Genomic DNA, 15,248 nt, shown 5'->3' with positions numbered 1-15,248 from the left:
TCGTATTGCGAGTTCCCGTCTTATAACTATGTTATGCATAGGTATTTCCGTTCTACCTTCCTCCTCAACCTCTATAACTCGACTCCCCTCCCTCGTACTCCGTCCTTTAATCATACATACATACACATGGAGATATATTCATCGTCGAGTTTTGGGTCGCTTGTCGTTCTCGACTTACTAATAAATTAAAACAACGCTAATGAATTTCTTTTTCGTCTCGCTAATTGTGAGTTCTCGTTTAACGTTCTTCTTCAGCGCCTGCTCCGCTCTCCACTAACTTTTCATTTATTATCGTTATCAATCAATTATCAATTTAAATTTTCATTTATACATACTAGGTTTTCATTTAATCTTTTTTCGCTTCAATGCTTTAGTTTTGTGCCTTGGACAAATGTCTGTTAAAAGTCGCTTTCTTATTCCGCTTCTCGATTCCGTATTACATTTAAGTTAGTTTTGGTTAGATGGGAGTACAGTGTTGGCTGATCTCAGCATTAGATCTAAGGATCTGATTGCGCAGCGGAAGTTTCTAAATCGAATGCACACAGATCTAATCCAGGACACAGTGACCAACAACGTAGACCAGCTACGTTTGCAATGGACTACCTACATATATGATGATCCTTTCCGAATAGCAATCCCAAGTGGGAGAGGCTTTAACAATAAGAACACAAGTCTGCAGTAAAAACAATTCTATATAACATTAACAAAACAAGTCGAATAAGGATTTTGCAATACTTCACAAATATCAACTATAAGGTGTAAAACTTAGAGCATAATATATTCAAACAATTCAGAGAATGTTTAGGTTAACTGGTTAGGTTAACCACACTACGTTACGTTGGCAAATCCATCGCCTAAACCTTCCATGTCCTTGCCAAGAATCCTCCAACCCAGTGCTCTCTCAATTTATCCCGATTGCTTGATACCCGTATGGAACAGTCAAAGTTCTGGAAGTCGAAAGCCTAACCCAACGAATGTGGATGCAGGTGCGAATGCTAATGGCGATGTTGGCAGTGTTTTCGCTTTTACGCATTGTTCAATTACGATTTCGATTGCGATCGTGTGATGTCTTCTGATAGATACTCCCAATGGATCTACGGCTGATTCTGGCGGCCACGCGGGGGCGGTCTTTATCTACTACACATAATTTTTTAGTCTGTCGTCAGGCATTTGGCTAGCATCGAGCATCATCGAGCGTCTTGCTTATTGTTTCTATTCTCTGTGTTTAATTTTAACATTGTGCGCGATTTGTTGAACGTTTGACAACACTACAAATAACGGCAGTTTTACATGCTGATGCGGATGATTTCCGGAATTTCTTTGGGGCAGAAATGCAACAAGATCAACAAAGAATAGGCCACTAACAGAGAGTTACGCTGTCCAGGAACTATACAAATGCGGGTTGGGGGCTCATAAAGCAAATGAAAATGAGGAACTCACTACATAGGAAACGAGAGACCGACCGAACTACAGTTAGACCCCGTCATCATCGTTTTTCTGGCAACAACATTTTATAGTCTCTGTTATCTATATCTCTTTCACAACTTATAGTCTTTGGGGTTAGATTAGATTTCCTGACTCGAGTGGCAGTCTGTGTGTGGGGCTATCCAACTAAATAAGGCTATTTTGGCACACAATCACAACGGAACACGGAACATCTATTGTACAACAACGATAACAACACAAGGATGGCTGGTTCTGGGGCTAGCAACTGATCTGTGGGCTGAATTTTGGGGCGTTTGAATTGAATTTTTCGAATTCTGAATTCGTTAAGCTGGCTGCAGACGGTGCAGTGATAATCTTCGACGTCTCCAACCAGCCATGCTCCTGATTTATGGTAACGTCGGTCCCCGTCAATGAGAATTTTGGCTAAATGCTACAAAAACTGCTCTTGTTCGCGCTTTTTGCTGTTGTTGTGGGCATGGGTGTGTGTGTTTCTGGGTGTGTGGCTGCTTTGCTTTCGCCTTTTTATAATTCACGTTTACGCTTACTTCACTATTGTACAATGTGCGACTTGCATTATTATATTCTCGTAATTATTTTATATAAGTATATATGTATATATGTATGCATGTTGGTGTGTGTGTGTGAGTGTTCTTGTGTCGAGCTGCTGGGCTACTCCTATTTTTGGTTTTTCCATTTTTTCGTTTTGGTTTCTGTAAAATGCGCTAGTTTATTGATACCTTCTGTGGCGCCCAACGTGGGACAGTCGTGAACCTGTGGGTTTGCCCGTCTGCCCGTCATTGGCACTCTAAATTCTGTCCTCCTCATCCTCTTCCTCCTCCTCCTCGACCTCCTCGCCGTTCTCCTCTAGCTCCTCCTTGTAGCCAGGATGCTCAGAGATGGCATAGTAATTGCCATTGTAAATGACGCCCAGTTCGCGCAGCGCATCGCCGCGTATTGTCGCCTTTATCGTCCAGTTGTAGCAGTCGTCCGACTCGGATTCGCGATCCAATCGCTCCACATCAAGGATCTTGGAGTTGAGGCGTTCCAGTATGATGCCGATGTCCTTGATGCTGAGGTGACGCTTCTGGTCCACCGACAACTGGTCGATCAGCAGCAGAAATTTCTCCGTCGTCGTCTTGTCGTCCTCCATCACCGTGTTCTCCGTTTCGCTCTCGGAACTATCCCGCTCGGGGGCGATGTCCAGGAATCGCACATGGCCCTTGGCGCCCGACGAGCGGCGTTGCATGCTGCCGCTTCCGCCGCCACCGCTGCCGCCCAGCATAGGATCCATAACCGATGGTGCCGACTGCGGCTGGGGACTGCTGCTTCCGTCCTGGATGGGCGACGTGGCCACGCTCTTGTGCACAGCGATCTTGCGCCCCTCCTCGTGCAGCGCACAGCAGTGGAAGTCGCACTCGGTGGTGCTGGGACTGCCCGCCCTGCTGGGCGTGTGGGCGTGGTGGGCGCATTCCGGCGTGTGCACATGGACCGCTCCAACACCCACGCCCACGGTGCTGTCGAAGGAGCTACCCTGCTTGGAGAGTCGCCTGCTGCCGCCGGGTATCACAACTCCTGGCGGCAGTACAACGCCACCGGGATGGTATATGCTCGCCGGTCCGTCGTCGCTGATCACCGTTATTTGAGGGCTGGCATAGCGCGGCTGGGAGGACTGCGACGACACCGACTTGTTGTCCAGCGAACTCTGCGCGGAGAGGCCCTTCTTTGAGGGCGAGTACTTGTCGGACGACAGCAGCCCATTGCTGCTGCCCAGGCCGGAGCACATGCTCCCCACTCCGCCGCCGGCGCCACCGCCTCCTCCGCCGCCGCTTCCTCCACCCTGCCGCTGATCCCAGTGCAGAACGACCGTGACACGCCCTTTGTTATCCATGATCTTCCACGACGGTGTCTCATCGTGCAACTCCAGCGCATGAATCGTCTCACAGACGATTTTCGGTATAGCTGATATGGCTGTAAGAAAAATCATAGAATGAAATCTGAACCACTAGGAAATCCCAACTGAAGTTCAGTACGGAAGGATGAGAAGGTCAACTATCGCCTCAAAAAATACTCAATACGATTCAATTTTCACTTAAATGGACTTGTATAAGAATCGGACGACCATGTTCTTGAAATTGTTATGGCTGTCATTTAAATCTCTAAATAGCATTTCTCTTTTGTTTAATTTTTACGTCTTACGTTTTTGTTTATAATTCAATGCTAGCAGCGGAAAGCTTAATAGCTTTCCGACAGAGATGATCGCCTTAAAAACATGCTAAAATTAATTGCATTCAAGATCCAATGTGTCTCAAAACAGCGGATAAAGTCCAAAGAATTGTTTAAATTTCTGTTCTTTAGAAATTTAATAAACTCAGCCAACTATAAAAAGACTTCAAATTCATTCGCAAACAATTGGCCTTGAAATCAATTCAAACAAGCCACGTTGAAAGGTGTGCTAAGTGCTAAAGTAAATGCTTGCTCTATGAATTAGTTATTTAATTTGAATGAAATTGAAAGAGTCTTTGATTAAATATCGAAATAGACTTTTTGCAAATATTCGGCTATAAGTGGGAGGCTCATAAATTGCGCAGTGATAACTTATTTGAATTTAATATTGAATCTTAATGAATGTTTCCTCTGAGAAGGTCTAAATCTATAATTAAATACAAGTTTCTAGCTCGCTGACAGACATTTCCCGTGGCCAGTACTGATCCCGAGATGGGGGTGAACTCATTAGACCCACCAGCCTTTATGACATCGACGCCAGTGGGATACCAGCGCTCGCCCTGCCTTAACAGCAGCAGCACCGTATTGTTGGCCAGGGTGCGAAAGTATTCGCCATCCTCGATTTGGGTTCCATCACACTCCAGAACAACGCGCACCGGTTCTGAAGCAGGAACCCCCAGCTTATCCTTGCCGCGGACCAAGAGCTCCTCGAAGGTCCCAACTACGACGCCCTTGCGCACATTCCGCCAGCTGTCCCAGATTTTCAGTGGTCTCTTGCCGCGAGACTCCTGCGAAGAGAAATTCGGATTAGTTGGGTTTTACGAATTACAATTCCAACTGCCTGGCGAAGGAAGAAGGGAAAGTGAAAGCTGAGATGTGGGAGGCGCGAAGTGGGGGGAATGGAGGATGGGGATGGGGATGTGGGATGCAGGGTGCAGGATGGGCGTGACACCTGTGAAACGCTGCGCACGAAAAACTGACAAGTGGGTGTGGCAGCAGGCCCGGGCTGTGTCATAATTTCCTCCGCCCGCTAATTGGGCTTCTCTGGCTTGGCCAAAAAGGGCGCAAATGTCAAGGCCACAACTGCTGCACGGCTCATATTAATTGCAGGCATATTATGGTATAAATGTTTAAATAAATCCACTGCGCTTACATTCGGTATAAAACAAATGCAAGGGCTCATCTTAAAAAAAAAAGGGAAAACATATATAAAAAGGGCCAAAGAAAATTGAAAACGAATCCTTTTGGCTAACAGCGCACACAGCTGTTGGCTAACAGTTGCAGGCAACAACAACAACGGCCAGCCAGCCAGCCGAGCAGGACGAAAGCTGCAATGTTTAATGTATTGCAAGGACATGAGTGTGGCGCTCCAGTGACCCAGTAACGAGTGCAGCACACGAGCCAAATACAAATCTCTCTTCGGCCAACCAAGCCCCCAATCCCCCGATCCAACGACTCCCCAGTTCATTCCCCGCCCGTTCACCCAAAATAAAATGTTTGAAAAATTACAAAAAATTCATGTTGACATTTTGCTTATTCCTCCGCACCGAAAACAAGCAGAAACTTTTCATAAAAATATTTCATTTCCCTCGCTCTGCCCAGTGTTTTGTGTGCTCTACTCGCCGCCTCATCCCTCTCCTTCCAAACCATCGCACCGATTTTCCTCTTGGGATAGGTCAGTTGCTGCGCCCCAGCCATATGGCACCGAGGGAGTCCAGCGGGTCGGGGATGTGCTGGCTATTATAAATTATGAAACTGATAATACTATAAACAGCGAGCACTGCCAGTTCTAAGGCTCGATAAATCACATTACGCCGTAGAACAATTGTTGGAAAACTCGTCGAATCTCCCAGCACTTTAAGATTGTCTGGCTAAGATTTAGAAAAAGGGTACTTGCTTATTTAAAAGTAAAAGTAACTTGTAAAAACAAGTGGGTGGGCAATAGTAGCAAATGTATAACATACATGAATTTGTTAGATTTAATTTACAAAGAAGAGAGGGACCAACAGGTTGAATAATTTCAAAAACCATTAATATTAAAAAAATCATTGAAATGCAAGCAAGTTTTTCGATAGTGAGGTATTTAGAATTGGAGGTGCATTATGCGTTTGAGTCTCAACTGCAAGCCGAACTGGATAAAGGACGGAATAGGTTGAGTTTGATCTAGAAATGAAGGACATTTGCCGTCGATGAAAGATAAACACATGAATACGTATGGGTCGCAAAGCGAGACTATTACCATTGCGGACAGTCCGCCGTTTGTGGCCGACGACGAGGGCCCCGTTGTGATGGCCCCACCACCCACTCCGGCCCCACCCGCCGCCGCGGCAGAGGCAGCTACGCCCTGCGTGGCCTGGGCCGCCGCCGCAGCTGCGGCTGCCACTTGTCTGATGCTCAGACAGTTGCAGAGCGGCTTCGTCACGCCCAGCGTGCACAGGGCGTTGGACCACATGGTGGTGCTGGTGGTGCTGTTGGTGGTGCTGCTGCTGCCAGCCACTTTTAGGCCGAGTCTCTGCGCTGGCTCTGCTGGCTTGCTTGCAATGGTTGGCCTCGTCGCTTCCAAGGTCGTCTTACACTTGGAGCTCCAAGCTCCGGTAATCCATGTCCGTTTTAAAAATCCGTTATATAAACCCGTAAGCGATGTACGCCTTACAAAATCCGGAGTTGCGGATGCTTTTACCAAAAGTTCTACAAAAATTAAAGCTTATTGCTTATTGTTGGAGTCATAAATGCCTTGCGTTCAGGGGGAAAATTCGTAATTACAAAAATTGTTAAGGGGGTCACGAAAAAAAACGCACTTTGCACAAAATACAGCTTCTGGTATAAATGTTATCTTCCACGTTATTTGGTTACTTTAGTTTGTTGTAAAAACTGGCAGAGTTGAAGTGCCTAGAATTTCGCTTTTCACTGCTCGTACTTCGCATTCGCATTCGTACTCGTATTTTTGGGGCAGGTCAGGGCGGGTTGACCTTCGCACTTTCACTTTACGGATACTACGCGCCTGCAGCGCCCTTTTGCCCGTGAAACCGCCGAGTTTTCATTTTCATTTGACGCTGAGCCCCAGATATTAGACTTAATTATAGCTCGTTTTTAGAAACTTGATTTTGTAGAAAAACGCTTGATTTGTTTAGTTATAGCACCCAGTGGGAACGTGGTGTTTCCACGGGCCAGAGCAGCGTCCTTAGCTGCCTGTGTGCCTGGCAGCCTGGCAGAGCAAACTGTGAGTTTTCCCGACGAGATGCTGCATCGGATTTCACTACGGCAGCAGCTGCTGCTTCTTCTTTGACTTTTGGGGCTGGGTGCGTTTTTGCAGCGCGTTAACAGCGCTTGAAATGAGCACGAGGCATAAGCGCGAGAGAAGTGCAGTGAGAACGAGGTGAAATGCAGCACAAAGCTTTGCGAGAGCGAGTAGGACAGGTGGAGGAGTGGGGGTAGAAATCCCGTTACAACTATCTAGTCAATTTAATGTCTTTAGTTGTTAGGTCCCCAATTAAACCGTATTTGTTTTATCCAGCCCACTGTGTCTCATTTACTCTTTCCTTTAATTTTCGATGTTTTAACAGGTAAAGATATTTCGTCGTGCTTTGGCCTACATTTGCATCAATGTGATATAATCAGGACGCCAAAGCGCGCGCACCTTCTCCCTCGAAACGCTTTACCAGCATTCCATAAGATCCCATCAGTTTGATTTTGTAAACATTTACTTCCAATCAACGGCGTTCAATTAATGGTGTTGCTATTGGATTGTGTGCCCCAGGAAAATATTGAGCTCTCTTTTAGACCTAATCTTGCTCGACATTTAAACTTAAAGCGTTAAACATTGAAGTCTTTTAATAAAAAGGGTGAGAGAGAGAGAGTGATGCACTTTTATATGAAGCTCTCTCCGTCTCGCAAAAGCATTGCCAGCTGTAAATGTGAATGGATAACAGAGCACTAAAATAACTGTAATTGCTGCTGGCCGAGGTTTTTAATTGCAATAAGAAGAAGGAGAGACAATCTTGTTTTGTTTATCCTAAATAATGCCAGATCAACTGCCAACTGAAAGCCACCTCGACTGCATTTTTATCAGCTCTTAAAGGAATTCCAGCGCTTTGGGAATTCGCAACTAATTTATTTTTGGAGACATCCTCTCAAAGCAACAATTTTGGAAAGGCCAGAGAGCGAAATTCCTTTCAAAGGGGGCGCGAGAAGAGGAAGAAGAACAACAGTTGCAGCCACACGTGGGATGGGGGCGGCGGGAAAGGAGGGCGTTGGGGGAGTGGCACATCTGTGAGGCGTAAGTATTACCTCAGTTATTTGGGTCAAAGCTATTCACTCACCCGCAAAGCAAAACGAAACGAAGGAACTGCATAAAACATGCACAAACACACACACACACACACATGCAGAGCAGGAGCTTGAGGGACACGCACACAAAGAGACTAATGCGGGCCACAGGCTTAATAGGTTCCTCTAGCGGATGCGGACGCGAGTGCGGAGCATCCGCAGCGATACGCCTTGCTAGATACACTCGCCAAAGGTTGTCATATGAAAAATTCACATAGATGGAGCAGAGTGCCTGTAGTTTAGACCAGGCATGAATTGTATCCATTGCACCCATACTCAAGCAGAAAATAAAAATTTGCCTAATCTTCTAGAAGTTGATTTATTCATGCATCCTGTTGTGTTCTTGTGGGACACATAATCATACTACGTTGCCCTATATAGAAGATTCCTTCGGACTTGATTTCGTTTAGCTGACCACATAATGAACAAAATATGCACAAAGACCAAATCTAAGAAATATTAAAATATATTATAAATTTTACTTTGTTAAAGTTGCATGTTATTAAAAAAAACTATTACCTAGATTCTATTCCTAGAATCTATTTTAGATTATTTTGCTAGTACTGCTTAATTTGAAAGTTCATTCCCACCGAGAATAATTATTTGTTACACGTATTACGTATTTCATTCTTTAATTTCATTTTTGTTTTCAGGTTGTAGTCTAGGGTTGACCTTTTTTGAAAAAAGATTGCACAGGGTTAACTGTTTTAATGTTGGGAAAGGCTAACACCGTTGGTTGCAGATGTGAATGATGGGGGATGGTGATGAAGTGAGAACAGCTGATTTTGGCAAAGTAACTTGCGGTACCGTGGTGATCGGGAAAACTGAAACGGTTAAGCCGTAGTTGCCGGCTTTGCTTTGCTTTTAGCACGTTTGCACTTACCTCTCTGGCCATTACGACATGTTATCACCAGCGGCGCCCGCTTAGAGGGTCTGCCATTTGCTCAGCGGCAACAACAACAAAAACAACACGGGAGCGCCTCTGAGAGCGAGGGAGTGGGAGAGGCAACAACAAAGCTCACGCTTTTCGCGATACGAGAGCGCTCGTACGTCTGCTTAGGTATGTGTGTGTGTAGGCGGCAAACGGTATAGGCGGAGAGACAGAGAGAGAAAGAGTGTGGGAGGTGTGCGTGTGAGTGTCTCAAAAATTCTCTACTACACGTTTATTTTCAATCTTCTCTTCCCGCACATTTCTCCAACGCGCCGATGCTGCTTCGTTCTTCCTCTTGCTTTTCTATCCTGTTCTTTGGCTTCCTTTCCTTCTTCCTCTCCACACCAATCGCTGCGTGGTTATGTGTGTATAGGTGTGTATTGGAATTCGCGAAGGTATTTGATTACGAAAGCTTGGATTTGTTTAAACAATTAGCATGCATCACTATTTTCAAATTTGTTACAGTAACTTGTCTCTACCCACGCCCACTTTTATAGGTGCGGCTGTTGGGCAGGATTTGCTTTTTGGCAGTGGTGGTGGTGTACGTGTGCGGGATGCTTCTGTGTGCGTACGAGAGAGCACATTGGAGTACCGTTATCGCTGGTGGAGCCACATTTTCTTATTTGACATACACTTTTTTATTGCGATTTCGCCAATATTTGAGGCACACGCGTTTCGTTGCTTTTTTTGTTACTTTAGTAAAATTTATTTTCTATACTCTCTTTTTTGAAAGCTTACTTTTAACCGTTTTTTGTCCTTATCTCTGAGTATGTACGACACACACGCTTCACATACGTTCTAGTTTTTGGCAGTTGTTTAATTGTTGGAATTAATTCCGATTTAGCAGTGCGGTTGTTGAAACGATTTATGAGTTTTTTTCGGTGCGGAAACAATAACATTTAATTCATTTTAAGCCGAGAAGAAATGCAAATCAATTTTTATTTTCGGCAGCACTCGAAGAACTATCGTTATCGATAGCGATTTCTTTTACTTGTGGTATTTCTTGTAACATACTTTTGGGTGGTGCAGAAAAGAGTCACGCTAGAATATACTAAACCGGGATGCCAACTTAGTTTTTAATATGTTCTCTTGATTTTATATTAACACACCAAATAAAGTAATTGCTTAGGACAACTGTCCCTTTTAAGATATTATTTCCCAAAATAATATATGTATATTTGATTATAGATGACAATCTTGGATACGAGCCCAAAGTTATCGGCCACTTTAATACTAACAAAGTATGACCATTAGTTGGCATTTCTTGTCTAAATATTTGCAGCCACTCTAAGCTAAATATTTTACCAACATATTTTCAGCATTAAACAAATAAATATCTGTACTGGAAACGTTAACTACGGGCTCCCACATAAAATTTAAAATGGACGACATACGTAGCAGCATAGATGATATGATGGACCGCTTTAACGACAGCATAACCCATTCAGCACCCAAGAAACTACTTTTCAACCGGCTTTCCGCCTCCTTCGATTTAGGACCTTGTAAGTTTTATTTTAGTGCTTATTTACAGGCGCAAACGTAGACACTAACAAGTAACTGCTCTACTAGCACCCAATAAGCGACGCCTTGAACAGGAATCACCGGAACGCAGTCTTAACGCCAGCTCCTCTTCCCTCAATATGTCCGCCAACGATTCCATGGGTTCCTTGCAGAACAGCAAACTACGGACCGAGCTGATCCAAACCAAGGCCATAGTAATGAAGCTGCGTAATGAAATCGAACAGAAGGACCGGGAACACAAAGAGGCCATATTGCTGGCTGAGAACAATAGCACGGCCTTAAAGGAGCAGTGTGACATCACCACCAAGAAGTATTTGGAGCTGCAGGATGATCTTAAGGCGCTTCGGAAACGGGAGCTGGTCCTGAAGAATGAGGCCAGTCGGGCCACCACCGAGTTGAGCCAACTTAGGCTAAAGTTCGATGAATACACGATCAAGTTGCAGAAGGAGAAGTACGTGCAGAAGGAGGATGCCCGCGATGTGCAGCTGTGCATCAACAACGAACTGAGCGAATATCGTCGCATAGCCCAGCGGGCCGATCTCGAGCTTCAGTCTACGCGCAACGAAGTGGAGCGTCTACGTCAACTCCATGAGGAGTTGAAGGAAAAGGTGTCCGGATTCGAGCAGCTGCGCGCCAGTCACGAGAAGCAAACGCAAAGCTTGAAGGTGGCCAACGATCGCATCAAGGAGCTGGAGTTCGAAATTCAGTCGTATAGCGACTGGAAGGAGGTGGTCAAAACCTCACGGGAGCGCCTCGCCAGTGTTCCAGATTTGCTTGCTGAGGTGGAGCACCTGCGCAGCCACAACAAGCATTTAAACACTCTGATAGGCGATAAATTGCTTCTAGAGGAGCAGGTCTACGATTACAAAACGCGACTGGACCGGGAGGAAGGTGCTCGGGCAGAAGCAGCTTCCCTGCAGGTGAAACTGCTTCACGTGGAGCAAGAACTCAAGGAGTGGGTCAAGGTGGCCCAGGATCACTGCTTGGCCAACACTCTGGTCAGCCCAATGGCCCTACGCTCGCGCATTGAGCAACTGCTAAAAGAAGACGTCATTCACGTGGCAGAGAAGACATCATCGGCTTCGGATACTAAGCATTTGAATGTAGGTTTTGTCCAATGTGTTCCAAGTCCAATTTATCTGACTCCATTTTATAGACCACAGTTCGAGATCTAGAGCAAAAGTGCGCCATTTACTTGAAGAACATCGAGGATCTCAATATCGGATTGAAACGCCACAAGAACTTCAAGGAGCGGCTGCAGCGCAAACTAATCACCGTGTCTAAGGAGCGCGACTTCTACAAACAACTGGTGGAAAATTTCGACAAGGACATGACCATGAGCAATGCCAGTGTGGCGGACATGACGCAGGACATGCAGGTGCGCTTCCGAATGGAGGTGCTTGAACGCACCGTAACCGGATACAAGGACATGTGTGCCACATTGGAACGCGAAATTCAATCCTTGCGCCAGCAGGAGCTTATGAACGAACCCGCCGGAGAGGGCTACGATAGCGTCAAAAAGGAACTGGATACGCTGCGGCTTGAAAACGATCGACTGCGTCGGCGCAAGGAGGAACTGGAGATGGAGATGATGCAACGCTGCCTGCGGGGCGACTTTAACATGAAGGACTTCAAGGTGGTACACTTCAGTGAAAATCCCGCTGCCGAAGCCTATGAGTCCAGCAAGAACATGATGGAGAAGCTGCAGGCGGAGATTGAGCGACTCAAGCGGCGCAACAAGAAGTTGGAGGACGATCACGAGCAGAGGCTCAATGAAACCACCAGCACGGGCGGCATGACACTGAACTTTAAGGAGTTCAATCAACTTCGAGCCGAATTGGAGTCCGCCAATGGCAAGATGCGCAAGATGAAGGATTGCTTCAAGGCGGCCAGAGAGGAGTTCCGCGATGTGTGCTACATGCTGCTGGGCTATAGGATCGATCGCATTGGTGCCAACAGCAACTATCGGTGGGTACCGATTCCATAGATCCTCCCTTTCAGTTGCTAACATTAAATATTTATCTTACAGCATATCGAGCATGTTTGCAGAGGGACCGGATGACTATCTGGACATCAGCCTCAACGAATCGAACTGTTTGGCGCTGCTGGAGTCGCCATATTCGCACACATTCAATCCGCCTATTGATCAGCAGCTGGCAGCCAGCAACTTTCCCGTATTCTTTTCCGCCCTCACCCTAGAACTTTTCCAAAAGGCCACTGTCACGATGACCTAGTTCACTAGTTTAGTCTTAGCTTAAGCTAGCCGAGTATGAAGGCATTGGAACTTATTCTTGTCCGCATCAGATATACGATTGGTTTTTTATTTTACCACAATAACAATAAGCGTTCCCACGGACTGCATGAATAAACATAATATTTTTCTACTTTTTTGTACTATTTAGATCAAAATACAGAAATATTTATTAATGTATACATAAATTATAAGTTATAGTAATGCGCAATATAAATTGGAATACCCAATCCACTAAGTGGAGGTCAGGATGTGAGCCACCTGCTCGGGCGTTCTGTGCAGCAGCTGCTCCGGCTGCTCGAAGCCGTTGGCCGGATCATGGACTCGCTCGTAGATCTGCTTGTAGATGGCCACGATCACGTTGAAGGAGCGCTTCTGAACGGCGGCCCGGTGACTGCTGGACATGATGAGCTGCACCTGCGGCAGGAGCAATACATCAGGTAGTTCCAGAAAGGCGTCCATCTTGGACATGAAGATCTTCAGCAGGTTTGTTTCTATTTTGGATTGATTGCTCTGCAGAATGGCGTAGATGGGACCCAGATTGAGGTTCGCCACCAGAGATGAGGCCTGTTCGGAGGTCAGTGTGTCCAACTGGGCATCCGACTGCGCCTGCAGCCGCTCCACGCGCTCATCCATATATTCGTAGACAGCCAGCGAGCTTTGCATGTGATGCAGACAGTTCAAAAGGTACACACCCATGTCCACGGTGGGCAGATGGGCAGCACTTTCTTGCACGGACTGCAGCAGCGGATCTATCACGCAGCTCACGATCTTTGTTATGTCTGCCTGCCGACCATCGACCATGGTGGCCACCGAAAGAATCTCTTTGAGCATATTAAGCAAACGTGCCACGCTTGGCGGCGGTACAAGATCCCTTTGCGGCGGTTCCAAGGCCAGGCCCGATCCTCCAGAGGGACGCTGCAAAACACTTCTCACCTGGGCAGCCAAGGCGCCCAGGTAGATCTGCTCACTGCTCTTCTGAAGCTCCACCAGACACTCCTCCAGGCTGCCGCCCTGCACCACCTGGCGCATTATTTGCTGGTAGAAGCGCAAAAGGTTGGAAATGGTAAACAACACAATAGTGTCCTTTTCCGCCTGCAGTATCGTCTCCACACGCACTTTGAGAGGATGACAAACTCCATCGGCTATGTAGCCCAAAGCGTTCTGCAGCTGGTCGGAAATATCTATTGCAAAACGAAGAGCATTATTTTGGTGCCTTAATGTATGCATTTTCTCATTTTACCCTGCTTATCGCACTTTTTGAACAGCAACGATAGGTTCTCCTTTTCGGTGGGAATGCTCTGATGCAGCCACGCAAACATATCGCCAATATATCTCTTCGGATCATGGGCATGCAGCTCAATGGGCTTGGGGTTCCCTCCAGGACCTCCTTCCGTCAAGGCCTCAATGAACTGACGCACCAAAACAGCTCTCCTAGCAATCGCGTACTCATCAATAACGTATCTGCAAAGGAACTACTTTTACAAATGCTACAGGAAATTCCACAAAATCAATCACTTGAATAGCACAGGACGGTCCTGCAGCCGGCTCATGGCTTCCACAATCAGCGGGCCTATCTCGTTGTTTTCTAAACTGCGACAGTGGTTCTGGGTCCATCGGTAGAGCCTTTCCAGAGCGCCCTCCTGATGCAGTGTCATCTCCTCCATGATGTCGATGGCAGCTGTTTGGTAGCCACACTGCATCAGCAGCCGGCAGTCAGCGTGAATGCTTTGCACTCTGTCCAATACGCGAAAGAAGTCCGCCACAATGGGTGCATCCTTGGCAGCGCCATATAGTAACTGGTGCTCGGCTCCGCTTAGCTGAAAACGGGCAAGGAAAGCTTGCGCAATCTGTTTATGCACCTCTAAGCGGTCCCTCTCCCGCTGCATGGTGTTGGTTTGCTTGATGAGATCCTTGGTGAGCGCTTTTGAGGTCTCCAGATCAGATTTCATCGTCTCCACTGACGTGGCCATCGTGTCCAGATCTTCGCACACGGCATCCAGCGAGAGCTTCACCTGGCGGAAGGCCTTCAGAAAGTTCTCGTTGATGCCCACGGAGCGCTGTTCGATCTGACTTCGCAGATTCCTGCGATTCTGCAGGGTATTCTCCGTGAAGAAAGTAGAGAGACCACTCAGAGCGTCCAATGTGTCCTGGAACAGTAGCGGGGTTATTCGCTATTGGCCACGATTGGGTACATTGGGCACTGACCTTGTCCGACTCCAGGCGCGCCTCCAGGATCTTGTTGACCCTCTTCTGGATCCTGTCCAGCTCCTCCGGTTTTTCCTGCGTCGAGCTCATCTTAAACAATTGAGAGTGGCCAGGTGCGCGAAAAGTAAACATATGTTTGGAAAATACTTAAGACCTAAATGAGCAAATGAAATATCTTCTATATTAATTTTATTTATTTTATAATATATATATATATATTATTTATTTATATTCATTTATTTTGTTTAGTATTATTTAACGCTATGAACGCTATGAACATCAAAGCATAGCTACTAAATGTTTGAAACGGCAAAATTTTTTTGATATATCGCACTTTACCCC

At 46.2% G+C, this 15,248-nt stretch overlaps 3 protein-coding genes across 3 annotated transcripts; 1 reads left to right on the top strand and 2 right to left on the bottom strand.

Moving 5' to 3' along the window:
• Positions 1 to 1,934: 1,934 nt before the first annotated feature.
• Positions 1,935 to 9,890, bottom strand: LOC117138073. The gene is made up of 3 exons (XM_033299897.1): positions 8,879 to 9,890; positions 4,187 to 4,457; positions 1,935 to 3,414 (listed from the first exon to the last, which is right to left on the bottom strand). Exons 1-3 carry the CDS (start codon positions 8,888 to 8,890, stop codon positions 2,252 to 2,254), a joined length of 1,446 nt encoding a protein of 481 aa, XP_033155788.1. The 5' UTR covers positions 8,891 to 9,890; the 3' UTR covers positions 1,935 to 2,251.
• A 314-nt stretch (positions 9,891 to 10,204) lies between these two features.
• LOC117138070 (mitotic spindle assembly checkpoint protein MAD1) lies at positions 10,205 to 12,831 on the top strand. The gene is made up of 4 exons (XM_033299894.1): positions 10,205 to 10,428; positions 10,496 to 11,550; positions 11,604 to 12,415; positions 12,477 to 12,831. The coding sequence occupies exons 1-4, from the start codon at positions 10,308 to 10,310 to the stop codon at positions 12,679 to 12,681; spliced, it is 2,193 nt and encodes a 730-aa protein (XP_033155785.1). The 5' UTR covers positions 10,205 to 10,307; the 3' UTR covers positions 12,682 to 12,831.
• Positions 12,832 to 12,844: 13 nt separating this feature from the next.
• Positions 12,845 to 15,018, bottom strand: LOC117138071 (conserved oligomeric Golgi complex subunit 6). Its single transcript, XM_033299895.1, has 4 exons — positions 14,907 to 15,018; positions 14,217 to 14,848; positions 13,942 to 14,162; positions 12,845 to 13,882 (listed from the first exon to the last, which is right to left on the bottom strand). Exons 1-4 carry the CDS (start codon positions 14,994 to 14,996, stop codon positions 12,933 to 12,935), a joined length of 1,893 nt encoding a protein of 630 aa, XP_033155786.1. The 5' UTR covers positions 14,997 to 15,018; the 3' UTR covers positions 12,845 to 12,932.
• Positions 15,019 to 15,248: the final 230 nt, after the last annotated feature.

Source organism: Drosophila mauritiana, chromosome 2R (assembly GCF_004382145.1).
Source record: "Drosophila mauritiana strain mau12 chromosome 2R, ASM438214v1, whole genome shotgun sequence".
Lineage (NCBI taxonomy): Eukaryota > Metazoa > Arthropoda > Insecta > Diptera > Drosophilidae > Drosophila > Drosophila mauritiana.
This window is presented reverse-complemented; position numbering and strand designations above follow the sequence as displayed.

Excerpts from the sequence above, each read along its gene's own strand:
- LOC117138073 (XM_033299897.1), bottom strand. Across the intron at positions 3,415-4,186 it reads CGTCGATGTCATAAAGGCTG|CCATATCAGCTATACCGAAA; the intron begins GTGGGTCTAATG and ends TTTTTCTTACAG.
- LOC117138070 (XM_033299894.1), top strand. The coding sequence starts at position 10,308 with ATGGACGACATACGTAGCAGCATAGATGATATGATGGACCGCTTTAAC. Across the intron at positions 10,429-10,495 it reads CTCCTTCGATTTAGGACCTT|CACCCAATAAGCGACGCCTT; the intron begins GTAAGTTTTATT and ends CTGCTCTACTAG. Across the intron at positions 11,551-11,603 it reads CGGATACTAAGCATTTGAAT|ACCACAGTTCGAGATCTAGA; the intron begins GTAGGTTTTGTC and ends TCCATTTTATAG.
- LOC117138071 (XM_033299895.1), bottom strand. The coding sequence starts at position 14,996 with ATGAGCTCGACGCAGGAAAAACCGGAGGAGCTGGACAGGATCCAGAAG. Across the intron at positions 14,163-14,216 it reads GACCGTCCTGTGCTATTCAA|ATACGTTATTGATGAGTACG; the intron begins GTGATTGATTTT and ends GTTCCTTTGCAG. Across the intron at positions 13,883-13,941 it reads CAAAAAGTGCGATAAGCAGG|ATATTTCCGACCAGCTGCAG; the intron begins GTAAAATGAGAA and ends GTTTTGCAATAG.